Source organism: Notechis scutatus, chromosome 14, assembly GCF_049901735.1.
Source record: "Notechis scutatus isolate UNSWTSFEM ecotype Mainland chromosome 14, rNotScu1.2, whole genome shotgun sequence".
NCBI classification, from domain to species: Eukaryota; Metazoa; Chordata; class Lepidosauria; order Squamata; family Elapidae; genus Notechis; species Notechis scutatus.
The window spans coordinates 5,380,513-5,396,166 of NC_142022.1; the positions used below are offsets into that span (position 1 = coordinate 5,380,513).

General features: G+C 44.8%; 1 protein-coding gene across 1 annotated transcript; it reads right to left on the reverse strand.

The window, feature by feature from the left end:
* Nucleotides 1–2,071: 2,071 nt before the first annotated feature.
* On the reverse strand, nt 2,072–14,841 carry CDC42EP2 (CDC42 effector protein 2). Its single transcript, XM_026690251.2, has 3 exons — nt 14,767–14,841; nt 7,373–7,615; nt 2,072–6,699 (listed from the first exon to the last, which is right to left on the reverse strand). The coding sequence occupies exon 3, from the start codon at nt 6,686–6,688 to the stop codon at nt 5,990–5,992; it is 699 nt and encodes a 232-aa protein (XP_026546036.1). The 5' UTR covers nt 6,689–6,699; nt 7,373–7,615; nt 14,767–14,841; the 3' UTR covers nt 2,072–5,989.
* Nucleotides 14,842–15,654: the final 813 nt, after the last annotated feature.

Genomic DNA, 15,654 nt, shown 5'->3' on the forward strand with positions numbered 1-15,654 from the left:
GGGCGCGGCGCCCAGCTGATGCCGGTACCGGGCAGCGGCGTCAAAAGGTTGGGGATCACTGATCTAGTCCAACCCCCTACCCAAAGCAGGAGACCCTAAATCATTTCACTGAACTTTCAGCCAAAAAAACAAAAATATATTTTAACATTGCTCATTTTTTGATTTCCAACCCAGTGCCTATTACAGGTAGTCTCAACTTACAACAATGGAGCCCAAAATTACCCAAAATGTATATGTGATATGTAGTATTTAGGTGATAATTAAAAATGATTATATTATGGTAATTTTTAATATGAGTTAAAGGGGTGTCAATTGAAGGTTGTGTAAGATTAAAAAGGTAGTGCACTCAAGACGTGTAATTATGGGGGAAATCTTTGGAATTATTAACATTAAGATGGAATTTATTGAATAATGAAATAAGAATATGTGATGAAATGGCAAATATGACAGATAAAAGTATAAGAATATAGTGAATATAGAATAAGAAATAAAGAATTTTAAGATATTATATAAAGATGAGTATAATTAAAGAAAAATAGAATAAGTTATATGAATTAAAATTGGATAAAATAAAAGCAAAAAATATAAGAATATTTTTGAAAAGTTATAGAAAATGGAAAATGATAATATGATAAGAAACTGAATATGTGAAATAACTATGTAATTATGGTCACGGTTTTATGGAAATGTAAAAACCTGCAATCACACTGTTCACTAAAAGAGATGTAAAAGATGAAAAATAAAAAAAATTTTGCAAGAAAAAAATGGAGCCCAAAATTATTCTCGCCAAGTCAGACAGCTGATAAGTGCCCCATTTTACAACCATTTTTTTTGCCACCGCTGTTAAAGGAATCGCTGCAGTTCAGTAACCCGGTTGTTAAGTGAATCGGGCTTCTCCATCGACTTTATCAGATGGTCACAAAAGGGGATCATGTGAGCCTGGGAAAATTCTGGCCTCGGTGGTGGTTTTATTGGTCAGATGACTGTTTCTTTCTCCCCAAAACTCTATAAACAAATCGTGTATCGCTAAAGGGTTTGTATAGATTTGCATCATTTTTTAAAATTTAGAAGAGGTTTTTTACCCCTTTAAATATGCAGTTAAAACGTTCCTGTGTTTTAAGTGCAGGGAAAGGAAACAGGCTGCATAATTTAATTCTGGAAATTGCCTTTTGACCATACATTGGATTAAAATCAACATTCCTTTGGTATCCTTTAGGAATTCTGTGCATATCGTATGTTTTCGTGGACCAGCTGCTTCAAGACACTTTCTTGGCATACGTAGAAGAGGAGGAGGGGAAAGGAAATAAATTCCTTTTTTTTTCTACGTTGATAATTCATTCTGTTTGCTTGTAAGGGACTTTTTTAAGAGCCATTGTCTTTGGGAAAATAAATATTAGGGGCTGGTTTGAAAGGATGTTATTTTCTTCCCTAGAAAATCCCTGGGGGGAAAAAATGTTGTTTCTAAGGTGTTTCTAAAGTTTGTATGAAATCATCTATAGGTAGTCCTCGGCTTAGTGACAGTTCAAAGTTACAATGGCGCAGAAAAAAGTGATCTATGACCGTTTTTCATGCTTACAACCATTGCCACATGATTGAAATTTGGACACTTATCTTAATAAACAGTGAGGATTAGAGTGGTCAAAATGTGTTTTAACATTTTTCTATACATAAATTTATTTCATTTGTTTATTTTAAATTTATTTAATTATTTAGATATATTTTTCTGCCTCCAGAAACTGTGAATGCTCCAACACTGGAAACTTTTAAGAAGAGATTAGATAATCATTTGTCTGAAGTGGTGCAGGGTTTCCTGCGTAAGCAGGGAGTTGGACTAGATGACCTCCAAGGTCCCTTCCAACTCTTATTCTATTCTATTCTATTCCATTCCTTCCATATTCTATTCTATTCTATTCTATTCTATTCTATTCTATTCTATTCTATTCTTATTCTATTTAAACCAAAGAAGCTACTTGAATAGCAATAGATGCTGTTGGGCCCTTCAGCCCAAAATCACTTTGTTCTACCCCAAAAAATCATCACTGCAAAACAAAAACACCCAACATTGGCACAGTTCCTTTTAACACATTTTAATTTATGCTTTTATTAACTTTTTACAATGTCTGTTAGTGCTTAATGGAGTAGAATGGCAGGATATATAAATCAAATTAAAAATGGTGGCAAACTGTTTTATAAATCAATAGCTATCATTTTTTTTATAGCTATTAGTCAACATTCCTAAAGTTGAACCTAAACTTAGATATGTACACATTAAGCTAAGCCAGAATTTAACTATTGTTTATTGAAAAGAAAACCATGCCATAAACCAAGATTTTCAACCTACAACGATTGGGGTTCACACAGACTATGCTAAATTCAAACACTTGCGCCTTAACCAGAGGTTGGGCTAGATCCGTGTTGCTTAAACCTGGACATTTTCAGATGTGTGGACTTCATCTCCCAGAATTCTGCTGGCTGGGGAACTCTGAGAGATGAAGTCCAGCTGGAGAATTCTGGTAATTGAAGTCCATGCAGCTTGAAAGTTGCCAACTTCGAGACAAACTGGACTAGATGGCTTCCAAGGCCCCTTCCACCCTTTAAATATGATATGATGGCTTAGTGTGTTGTGTAAATACGTGAAATGAAGGGTTGTGCATGTGTTGCAGAAAAGAAAAAAGGACTCTCTCTAAAGAAATGAGGGATAACAGTAATTGCAGAATTACCTCCCTTTTTATATGCCCAGTTTGCACACCATATACTCGGCAACCTGCAAAATTGTAAACTGATGCAAATATTATAAAAGAGGAATTTACAGTTCAGCAAACCAACTCAGCAATGCCTTTAAGCAACTTCTCTTTCTTGGAAAAATTGGGAGGCAGACACGGTTTCTTTGCTGGGGCCATTTCGGCGTCTTAACACACCTGTTGTTTTTTTCCGTCAACCAAACGCTGCCCTGACAATTTTCCTAGGATTTGCAAATATATATATATATGTATTTTGAAAGGCAGAGACATGGCGACACCCAGCTTGGCTTGTGGTTGGGAAGCAAATTGGCCAGGTCTGCATGTTAGGTGTGAAGATTAAGGTGCAAATTAAAATGAGTGAAATTATTCAAAACAGAACTGGCAGAAGGCATGCTTATAATTTGAAAAGCTTGCCTGTGGGTGCTCCCACAAAATGTCTGCCAAGGTGGGCGTGACCAGGTGCAGTAAAGTGCTCATCGATCAACAGGTGAGGGAGCTCCCCACCCCCAGGAGGCCTTTTACCATCCTGGTGGGGCCGGAAGCTAGTGCTCAGCTGGGCAGGTCAAATAATCTAATTATTTAGAAGGGTTTTTTGCAGATATATGGAAAGGAGACTCAAAGCATCAGGCAGGCAAAGTATAAAATGATTGGCGACAAAAACAAAAGTTTAAGCCAAAAGAGCTGATTTTGCTTCACATAGTAACCCTGGTTAAGGGATTTTATTCAACCATCCCAATGCAAAGCGTAAACTTAAATGCCTGGAGCCAAAATATTGCAAAACCACTGCCTGGTTTGGTCATTCAGGGAGGGCCGGTTGAAAGAAAAATCAGGAAGCCAAGCGAAAAATTTCTGCAGGTAGCCAGAAATGAACGGTGGAACTCTCTGCCCCAAGATTATTTTATGCAAGGTGAAAAGAAAAAGTTGCCTTCACCCACTGCACTAAACTGCAGCCGATTTTGGCTCTGTGTAGTGCAAACTCAGCCATTGCAAATTGCAAATTAAAACAGGGCACTTGCCATTAATTGCTGCTCATCCATCATTAAACAAATCAAAATTAATTCAAACTCTAGCAGAAGCTAAATCGTGGCTCCCGGCTTAAGGAAAGGACAAATGTGCGAAACTCCCCTTTTGTTCATTTTTAAAAAATAAAACTAACTCGAAAAGGGGGGAAAGTGAGAATAGAAAGTCCAACAATGCTCCGAGACCAGGTCTGACTTTGTGAAAACAATGAGAGAAAACTGTAGACATGCGATTGGCAACACGCAATGGTTTCTGCTTTTTATCCTTATTTTTTTTCTCCCCAGCTGAACAATAAACCAGCTGCCCTAGGGCAACAGCAGGGGCTAAAAAACAGGAGAAGGTGCCCAGAAATTAATTGGGAACATTAAAACCACCAATGCTCCCTTTTTTTTTGCCCCCAAATAAAACTTTGAAACACAGATACAAAGCAGTTTGTCCGTTCCAAATTATGAGAATTTTGTTTCTGGGTTTTAGAGCAAAATTTGCATTGTTGAGCCATGTTTGAAAGCCTGGATTAGGCACCTAGGCAAAATCACGATAAATCTCGTGCCGGTCCGATTTAAAAGGCCCTGCTGAATTATTTTCGAGTTTTTAGACACAGTTTCCTTGGCCCGAGGTAACGGGGTTTCAAATCCCACAACACAGCCTTCTCTGCATCTCACAAGGACAGGCAGCCTTATGCAAGAGAGATGTGTGATCTCCCGGAAAAAAACAGCGTTCACAACAACAGATGGACAGGATAAAAGGAGTGCGAAGACACCCACTAAGGGACAAAGCGTCCTTTTGTTGGTCCAAGGAAGGATTATTTGTGCTTCCCTTGAAAACACGCTGGACAAATCTTTCTAGGTTATCCTAGACACGGAGGCAGATGTCGGATAAACCATTTAACAAGGCTCTCCGGGAAGGGAGGAAATAAAGAAATGAAAAAATAAATGGAAAACAAAAAAAAAAACCAGTCGGTTTTAGTGTCATCTCGTCCGTACCTGGAGAAGTGGTGTGTTTTTCTGACCTTGGGGATGTGCAATTCTTTAAAATAAAAAAATCACCTCCCAATTTCAGCAAAAGAATTGAAAAACTTGCCTTGGCTCAACTTACATTTAATTCAGACATATGGTGCAGATTGTGGCTTTATCAGGGATCGCAACGTTTCCCGTCAAGAAAATAAAAAATAAATAAATCACTATTTGGCAGCCACAGGGGACGCTTGGAAAATTTGGAGCATCTGTTCGGCATTCTGAGATGCCGTACAGCCAGAAATTGTGCAAGCTACATTTTTTTTTTGGCTTTTGTGCATTGTGAAAGCCGAGCCTTCCATACCCCAAGGAGCGATATGACACTTCGCTTTTATCAAAAACCACCAAAATTTAGCCCGAGTCTGACTTTCTTTTGCATTGCAACATAGAGGGATTCTTGGTTTGCGTCACACGGCTCTTTCGCAGGGCTGTTTCGAAGGCCGATTAACAACCCAAGGCGACTGAGCCAACATTAACCTAATTCCCACCTACCCCATTGCACAAAAGAAAAGTACGATCAACACAACTTTTGGCTGCTACAATTTTTGGTTTTTCCCCAGTCCTCCTTCTTCCTTTTAGGTAAAGAGGGATGTGTCAATAATTAGGAGTTTGTGATGCACGGATTGGGTAGTGTATCAGTGACGAAGAAGGAACGCGTTTCCAGGTTGGGTGGAACTAAAGACTACATCTCCCATGCTCCTCTCTTCCTCTTCCAAGCAGGCCAGCAGTTGTGCTAGAGGAGGCAACAAAGCAGTTTAGCCGAAGGTTGTTTTGCAAGCATCAACATCAGGCGTTGTGATGCGTGAGGCATCCAAGTTAGATAATGGGAAGGTGAGAACAAGGGTACCGTTCATAAATCGGTGATGAAGAAGGAACATGTTTCCAGGTTTGGTGGAACTGCAGACCGCATCTCTTACGCGCCTCCTCCTCCTCCTCCAGCACACCTATGCTGGAGGAGGGCTAGAAAGCGGCTTAGCAGAAGGTTGTCGTGCCCAGGGTGCAAAAGTCAACATTGGGAGTTGCGACGCACGAAGCATCAAAGTTAGTTAAGGGAGAGACTGGAAGGAAGGGTACCCTTCGTGAATTGCATCTTTCCTCAGACGTACACACAGATCCTCAGCTTCCACTTCACAGAGCCCACTCAACAACAACAACAACAACAACCCTCTTCTACAAACGGCCTTGTTTTTAGGAGTCCTTTCGCAGACACGATCCTCATGTCAGAATCGCCTGTCTCCCAGAGTCCTGCACGTCCGCATCCAAAGTCTGGTGCTTCTCCATCACCCCCAGAACGTCATCCAAAATGGAGGGTCCCAGATCTACGTGAAGGGAGAGGAGAGACCCGGCATGAGTTAAGGGTTCGTCTCTTTTCTCCCCCTCGACAAAGCCGTTCAGAGGGGCAGGGGCCTTGGAGTCCTCAAGGGCTTCGGAAGCCCAACCGTTGGTGGCCAGAGGGTGAGCGTGGGCCTCTGTCGGCGGAGCAGCATAGTCCTTGTCATCCAAGTGGAGGCGGGGTGGCTTGGGCGGGGCCTGGGCGGAAGGTAAGGTCAGCGCCTGCAGGCCGCCAATGATCGGTAGAGAAATGGCGTTCTTGAGCAGCGGCGAAGGGATGTCCAACGAGAGCGGCTCATAGCCCGAAATCGTCGAAGTCCGCGCGAACTCAAAGGGCACCACGTAGTGTCGGTTCCCGTCGGCATCCACCTTCTCCGACCTGGGCAAGAGATGGAACTTGCCTTGAAGGAAAGAGATGTCTCCGAACATGTCGTTCTCCCCCTGGCTACCGATGTGGATTGTGTGCCGGAAATCCCCCAGGGGAGGGCTGATCATCTCGGAAGAGAGAATGTCGCGCAGTTTCTCCTTTTTGCCTCGGCGGCTCCCTCGCTTCAGGTAGATGGGCACTTTGGTGGCGGCCATCTTGCCAAACACTAGAAAGGGGGAACAGAAGAAACGGAGGATTTCAAAGGTCTGGATGGACCGTCAGAAGCTAATCAAGTGGGCGGTTGGAAACGCAAAGACGAGCTGTATCTGTCCCAACTGGATCCCGTCATGTTTGAGTTGGTTAAAGGCTCCAAGCTAGAAACCAGGAGACAGTGAGTTCTAGCCCCACCTTAGGCATGAAAGCCAGATGGGTGATTTTGGGTGAATCACCAGGAGACGGTGAGTTCTAGTCCCATCTTAGGCATGAAAGCAGACTGGGTGACCTCTTAGGCCAGTCACCAGGAGACTAGGAGTTCTAGTTTAGACATTAAAATCATCCGCGTGACTTTGGGCCAATCCCCAGGCGACGGTGAGTTCTAGTCCCACCTTAGGCATGAAAGCAAACTGGGTGACCTCTTAGGCCAGTCACCAGGAGACTGGGAGTTCTAGTTTAGACATTGCAATCATCCGTGTGACTTTGGGCCAATCCCCAAAGGCGACGGTGAGTTCCAGTCCTGCTGTAGACATTAAAACCATCCGCCTGACTTTGGGACAACCTCTCTGAAACCAACTCACCTCACAGGGAAGGCGCGTTGGCATAGTTTTGCCGCCTTGACTCATTTGCCAAAACAATAAAGGCGGGATATAAATAGACAAAATTAAAATGCAGGCAAAACTCACCTCGGAAAGACCAATTTTTCCCAAATCTGCTCAACGCAGAGGGGTTTCCGCAGGTTGCCCTTCTGGTGGGGAGGCTTTGAAGAAGCTTCGCCTCGTGGATCCACAGGTGTGACGCTCAGCAGGAACACCTGAGCACCATTCTGATCCTTCTGCAGATCAACCACGCTTGTCCTCGTGTTCAAAACGAAAGAGAACCTGGCAGGATTTCAGCTGAGTCCCATCGTCTCACCCACGTGCAAGGAACTGAAGGGAAAACAAACAACACCCCCATGAAATTCAAACGATCCCGTTTTGAAGGCTGGGCAGATCCCTCAGCAAGGGATTTATTTAAACCCAGCTCTTCGCAGCCAGCTGTTGCGTAATCTTTGATTTCAGGAGAGAAGCCATCTTAGCGACTGCATCCGATTTTATCTTTATTTTTTTGCCACGGCCATTAAACGAGACATCACACAGAAGCCAGAGCTGGGAAGGTTGCCAACGGGGAATCACGCGACCCTGGGATGCTGTAATGGCTACAAGTGCGAGGAACAGCCCCGAGTCACCTTTTTTTCCCCCCAGCCCCGTTGCAACTCGGAACGGCGGTGGTAATGAAATGGTCGTTCAGTTGAAGACTACCTGGATTTTTCACTTTCTGAATTAAAAGTAAACAAGAGCAATCACAAAAACAATGATTATCGGCGGTGAAACCCTGAGCTGACCTGTCCAGTCCTATCTTTTTATCCCCCCCTGCTTGATTTAAGCTGCATTAAGTCCTACCCAGCCATTAACCGAGATAATTACGGGGTTTTTCCTTTGCCTGGAATGATCATTAGGTTGACTCAGTTCTCAGGCTCCCTGGGTGGCCCAGGGCAGCCACCGTCCTTCACAACATCCCTTGCAGGCTTGTTGTGCGGGTTGAAAAGGAGCCTGGAAGGAGTCTGCTTGGGATGCTAGGAACAGGTAGTCCTCGACTTACGACACTTCACTTAGTGACCGTCCAAAGTTACAACGGCACTGGAAAAAGTGACCCAAGGACTGTTTTTTTTTTCACACTTACAACCGTTGTAGCAGCCCCGTGATCAAAACGGAGACAACTTGGGAACTGACTCACATTTATGATGGTTGCAGTGTCCCGGGGGGGTCATGTGATCCCCTTTTGCGACCTACCGACAGAGTCAATGCCAGATCCAGTTAACAACAGTGGTTCCAATTTAACAACTGCAGCAATTCACTTAACAACTAAGAGCCGTGGTGGCGCAGTGGTTAGAGGGCAGTACTGCAGATGACTTCTGCTGACTGCTGGCTGACCAGAGGTTTGGCAGTTCGAATCTCACCAGGCTCCAGGTTGACTCAGCCTTCCGTCCTTCTGAGGTCGGTAAAATGAGGAGCCAGATTGTTTGGGGGCAAGGGGGGGGAAGTAGGAGCCTTGTATTGCTTTCCCGGGGTTATAAGCGATATTGCTGGCTAACTGTCCACTGGTGGGGTTGGTTTTTTCCCTGCCCCCCTCGGTTTGGCTTTCTTTTTTTTTTTCTGGGTTTGTTAAATGAGGAGCCATATTTTTGGGGGCAAGAGGCTGACTGTACACCACGTAGAGGGGGCTGTAAAAGCACTGTGAAGCGGGATATAAGTGCTATCTGTCTGTCTCTCTCTCTCTCTCTTATCTATCTATCTGAGAGCTGTGGTTGCTCAGTGATTGGAATGCAGTATTACAGACTAACTGCCCACTGCCAGCAGTTCGATTCTGACTCCGTAATTCCATTTTCTATTTTGAGATGGTTCAATTGGGTCCATGTGATTGGAGAAAAAGGAAAGTACCTAGTTATTGCTGACTGCTGCAAAGTCCTTATGGACTTATGACTTTGACGACCAGATGGATTTCAGAAACAAGAGTTTTGCTGTAACAATAAAGTACAAAGTACTCATAATTGTAGTTATAATTGCTGTAAAGAAGTTCAAAAGTTATTTCTTTCTATTACTTTTGTTTCTGTTTTTCTTTTGCCTTTTTCTCTTTCACATATATCTTTCATTTCATTTATATATTTATTTATTTATTTATATATACACACACACACACACACACATTAAGTATACATGTGTCTATGTTTGTGCTGATACATACAAAAACCAGCTGTAATTGACCCAGAAAAGTGACCCCTGTGCTTTCATAGTTAATTGAACCCTTTCTTTAATTAAATATTTTTAATTAAATGTAATTAAAGCCTTCCTTTATGTCTGTTGCTTCCTTTTCTTCACCTAACAAGACCCGAGTCTGAAAACATCCATGGCTGAAATTATAATCTGTTGCTCACATCCAAAGGAGGAATCTCTCATTATTCTATTTTGGAGAAGCTGGTACCCAGGGCTGCATTTCTTGGGCATTTGGCAAGGGCAACACCTTGGCTTGGGGTCCAGCTGGTCACCTCTGCAGGTTTGGTTGGCTGACACATATTTTGGATGGATGGACTTCAATTTGCAGAATTCCCCAGCCAACCTTTCCTTCCTGTCATCCATCTTCCTTCCTTATTTTTTCCTTTAATCTTCCTTCCTTCCTTCTCTTCCTTCCTCTCACCTTCTATCCATCTTTATCTTATCATTTCCTTCCTTCTCTCCCTCTCTCCCTTCAATCTTTTTCCTTCTGTTATTTTTTCTTCCTTCTCCCTTTTATCCGTCTATTTTCCTTTTATCTTCCTTTCTTCTCTCCTTCCTCTCACTTCCTTCCTTCCTTCCATCCATCTTCATTATTTCCTTCCTTTTATCTTCCTTCTCTCCCTTAAATCTTTATTTTTCCTTCTGTTTATCTTTCTTTCCTTCTCTCCCTTCTTCTCTTATCCACCCATCCATCTTTCTATTCCTTCCCTTCCCTCTGCTCTTTCCTCCCTCTCTCCAATCGCCTTCCTTCCATCCATCTCTCCTTGTTCCCTCTCTTCCTTTTTCTCTGACTTCTCCCTGCAGCCAATATTCAGATTACAATCCTTGGGTTTGAGGCCATGGAAGAAACTTTTTATTCTTGCTAAAGCAGCAAAAGACGCTTTGCTTCCAAAGAAGCACGAGAAAGAATCCGGGCCAAACTGGAACCAACCCCGGGCAGCCTGCCAGCCTCACCAACATGCCAGGTTAATCTTTCTAGCCGTTTCCGTGAGATTCAGAGACACACCCAACGTTTTTACAGCAGCTGCCCTGCAAAACCAACTCAGCCTTCCTCATCTGACCCAGGTTACGACCTCACAGATGAGAGCAAAGATATGGGTTTTTTTCCATTGCTATTCTAGGCAGTCCTCGACTTACGGCTGTAATGAAGCCTGGAATTATGGTTAAGTTCATTGCGGTCATTAAGTGGATCATTTTTGCAGTGGTTGTTAAGGGAATCCGTTTTACCCAATGGGCTTTTGGAATGTCAAAAATTCCGGGCCGGTAACCACAGGGATGTTTGCAAATGGCCATCCTTACTTTACAACCCCTATTCGTTTAGCGACCGCTAGAAGTTCCAACGGCACTGATTCGCAGCCAGTCCTTGCACTTACGACCGGCGTGTGATCAAAACCCAGCGACTTGGCAACTGCCACATATTTACGCTTCCTGACCAGCTTCCGAAAAGCAATGGGAGGGGGGGATGGATTTGCTTAATGGCCACCTGATTCACTTAACAACTGCAGGGATTTGCTTAGCAACCTCGGGGCGGGGGAGGTTGTAAAATCAGGCACAATTGAGTTAACCACCTTCAACCACTCAAGGAAACTTTCAATCACGAACTTTTGGGCCAGATGTTGGCCTGGGGTGGGAAGTGGCTTTTTTTTTTTAAAGCCATGCTCTTAAAAACCTCATCCCACAAATACACAAAACCACAATTTAACCTAATCCCATCCTGACGGATTTATAGAGCCCTCTGAGCTAAACGAGGAAACATTTATTTATACTAAACATATACACAACACGGTCTCTTAAACAAACCTCCGCAGCAAAACCGGTAACACAACATAAAAACCTTACGTATCTGACATTTCCCCCCCCCCCCAAATTGTGTGCATGGTCGGGATCACAACTAAATGTGGTTTTAATTATATTTCCTTAGCTCGAAAAAGGCTTTCTAATCCCCGTTTTCGGCCACTTCCTTCTACGTTTGCATTCTAAATGACAAGGCCGGAATTCACGAATGGCTTGGATTGCCAAGCCGTCAACCGGGGTTGTGAACAAACCACAATCAAAATTTTGTGCAAGGGGCAGAACTAAACTCCTGGCGAGGACCAAACCACCAAAAATGCATCAAAATTGGCAACTGCCTCAAAATATCCTCAACCTCCCCCACTTGCCACATGGCAAAGATGCCAGCCAACTTAAACCTGGTTAAGGCTTTAAACCACCTCGTTTCACAGCCCTGCAGCTACGTAAGGATAATCCAGCCCATTTCCTTTTTCAGATCTTATCCCTATTAAAGTCCGGAGCATGGAATCCACCCCCAGCTGTTCTTCAAATCCACCAGCAGGCCAGCTCTTAAAACAAAAATTAAAAAATAAAATAAAACAACCAACCTCAATTATCCCACACCCAACATTTCCGTATCCATTTTAAGAAGATCTTCCAACTTAACCCCACCACCACCACCACGCCTGGCTTAATTGCAGCTCAGGCTAGCTTCAACCAGGACGGGGACACATTTAAAGGATTAAAGAGAGGTTTGCACAAAACTTTTGCACGCTGCATGAAATGGGAAGGAAAGGAAGAGGGGGGGGCTTCGCCAACCATGGAGTTGGGGGGAAGGCACAGCGGGGTGGGAGACGAGGAAGGGGTGCTCCTCTCTTCCCCTCCCTCCCACTAGGCATGACGTCGTGTTCTTGGGATGTGAGTCAAGCCGCTCACACGCAAGAGCAAGAATGAGTGTGTGTGTGTGTCTTACACGACTGACTTGGCCGTGTTTGGACAGATCAGAGGCTGCTTTAAGGAGACTCCACCCTTGTTGCGTAAGGCTCAGCATTACAACATCTGCAAAACACACACAAATACACACACACACACACACACTCTTCCAAAAAAAAAAAAAAAGGAGTGGGGGGAGAATTCCAGAGCTGTCAGGTTGCTGATTGGCTTGCATGTCCCAAATGTAGCAGGGGGTGCGAAACAATCAAGGCTCCAAAAACTAGGGGGCCGGCTGCTTGGCTGCTTTTTTTGGCACAAGCATTGTCGTCTCTCTGCAAAAAAAAACGCTGTCGCATTTGTTAAGCTTTCCAGAGTTTTCCTGCACCAAAAAGAAGAAAAAATAATAATAATTGCTCCTCACTCACTGTTGGTTTGGGGGCTGAAGAGAGGAAGGGGGTTGTCAAAGCACTTTTCTGCGCTTCTGATATCCAACGTGGTTCGGGCAACGTGCAATGCAGGCGTAGTCCTCGACTTACAACGGTTTGTTTAGTGACCGTTCCAAGTCACCCCAAAAAGAGACTTACGACCTGTTTTTCACGCTTAAGGACCGTTGCAACATCTCCAGGATGCAAATTTTAGACCCTTGGCTACTGACTCATGTTTACAACAGTGGCAGGGCCCCGTGTGTGTGTGTGTGAGACGTGATCCCCTTTTGCAACCTTCTGACGAGCCGAGTCCACAGGGAAGACAGATTCGTTTCACAACTAGGATACTAATGGATCAACCACAACGATTCGCTTAACAACGGCGGGGTGAAAAAGGTCGTAAAACGGGGCAAAACTCACCGGGCGAATGTCTCGCTTAGCCACAGGAAATGTTGAGCTCAGTTGTGGTTGCTAAGCCGTAGGTAAGAAAGGGAAGGGGAGGAGGAAAAAAAACCCACCCCCCAATAGTTTAGTTTAGAATATTTTCTCCACTCAGATCTTCTTTATGGATGCTGGAACTATCCATTTCCAGAATGGTCAAGGTTTGGAAGAGGGGAGTTTGTTTTTCAAAGGTTGGACAAGGCTGAATCAGCACACACAACGCACACAACACTACACACACACAAGAGTTTTTTTTCTCTTCAATTTTGCACCCACTGAGACACCCGGCTTTGCAAAAGAGGCCAGCCAGGTTGACAAATTTGGGAACGGAGGGGAGAAACAGGAGAAGCCTAACCAAATGGCCCTTTAAGCCCTTAATGGAACCTCCAGGTCCAGGAGCAGTCTACCCCCGGAAAGAGCAAAATTGCCCAGGCGCCCACAGCCCTATGAAGGGTGGTTTGAGGGGGAGGGTTCCTTTGGAAAGGACAGCTCTCCTGCCAAGACCAACACTGGGACCCTGGCAGCCCATCATCCACAACCCCAACTTTGGATTGTCAACAGCTGTGGGACCCAATTAAGGACACCCAGGTGGTGTTTGTGCCACGCCCCCCCCCCACCTATTTGCAAAACGTTGGCTGGGTTCACACCACCCCCTTAAGCCAGGATTCAAACCCACCCCACAAACCGACTCCCAGCGGTTCTATTTTCCCCCAGCAAACTTGATTTTATTCGCATAAGGTCCTGGGCCAATCGGGGCAGGGATTTGAATCGTTTCTCCGCTAAGCCAATTAATTAGCCAGGGTTGAACCAAGATCAAGCCAGCTTGGGTCGGAGGGGAGGGAGGGCTGGGCTTCAGAAGGGCTCGTTGTTGGGTTTTCTGGGTGTTTGTTTGCCTTTGGGGAGCGCTTGCCGAGGTTTGAAGTTATTTGGAAAGAAAGAAACAACTTGCGGAAACTGCTCGCAAATAAATAAAAAAAATTACAACATAACAGAAAGCCCGCCGGCCCAAGGGAGGAGGAATGGAGAGAGAGAGAAAATAAAAACCCGAAAAAATACAGCCCAAGCAAACTTGGAATCATGGTTAGAGCTGGGAGCTCCCAGGTTTGTCACACACACACACACGAAGTTTCTTCAACAATACATTGTTTGAATTAAAGGCGGGGGGGGGGGGGGAGCCGCTTCGACGCTTTTGGAAGCGTCCCAGAAGCCAAAAGGCGGGTTTCACTCCCTTCCCAAGAAGCGGGAGACGAACCCCGCGTTTCTTCCCTCCTCCCCCGCATTCACACGTTACGCCCCGCGGGAACGTGGGAAGGGTTGTCCGGAGCGCCCAAACTCACGAAAGTGGAGAATCAGGATTTGCCGGGGGGCGGAGGTAGTCCAGCAAGACCCTTCTGAGCATGGACAGAGCGCTTTTTCTCCTTCCCAGCCCCCCCGACCTCAAATCGGACCTAATCCGAGCCGCGGAACCGCTTTTTTTGGGGGCTGTCAGTAAAGAAAACCAGAGGGGGGAATCAACCCACAGAGGAGGCCAAGCAAGAGCCCCTCTGAGCATGGACAGAGCGCTTTCTCTCCTTCCCAAAGGGCGGGGGAAAGAGGAAGTAAGAAAAAGAATAAAGAAATAAAGTCAAGGGGAGGGGGAAAAGAAACACGAATTTCCGTGCAGGCCAACTTTGCATTGGTTCCCTTGCAAAGACTTACCCAGCCAAGCGGAGCACGCGAACCCAACCGCGTTCCCACGACCAATTCCCAGCAGAAAGCTTAAAAGCCTCGCCGGCCAGCGCTCGCCACCCCTTAGGCCCCGCCCCTCCGCGTGCCCCAGCCAATCCGAGCGGGCTGCGATAAATCCGGACCGCCCCCCTCCTCCTCCCAGCCCCGCCTCCCAGCCCCTCCCCCGCCGATGCTTTTCACCTTGGGGAAGCTTTTTTCTCGAGAAACCTTTGGCTCGATCGTGGCTTCTTGGCTCGATCGTGGTCAAAGGTTGGTTGTTGGGTCGTGCTTTATTCGAGGGTGAGGGCGTGTCGTCTGCACACAGACTTTGCAAACCGAACATTGTGCCTAAACCCAAAAAGAGTTTCATAGCACACAGGATGCAAAGATGACCTTTTTCATAGTTGAACTATAAACCATGGTTTGTGATTTAACCCTGATGTATATAAGTCTCTGAGCCTAACATTTTCTAGCCATCTTGTGGAGTTACTGTCCTTGTCCAAGCCTAGGGTGTTTGTCTTCTAGAGTTTAGGGCTTTTTAAAAGGATTTTTTTAAAAAAAAAAGAAAAGAAAATTATACAATTATAGAGCTCAAAGGAACCTAGAGGTCTTTTAGTCCAACCCCCTGCCCAAGACAGACAACCATATATCATCATGGACAAATAGTTGTCTAGAATGTCTTGCCAACATTCAGATACTCTTGGGGATCTTAGATCTATTATTATAGATCTCGAAGGGACCTAGAAGTCTTCTAGTTTAGGGATTTTAGATCTATTATTCTAACGTTCCTTGAAACACCAAATTGGTTTAACCATGGTTTGATGTTCCGTCTTAAGACATCAGTTCTTGGCTAAAAGAGCCAAGAAAAAGAGAACAGGA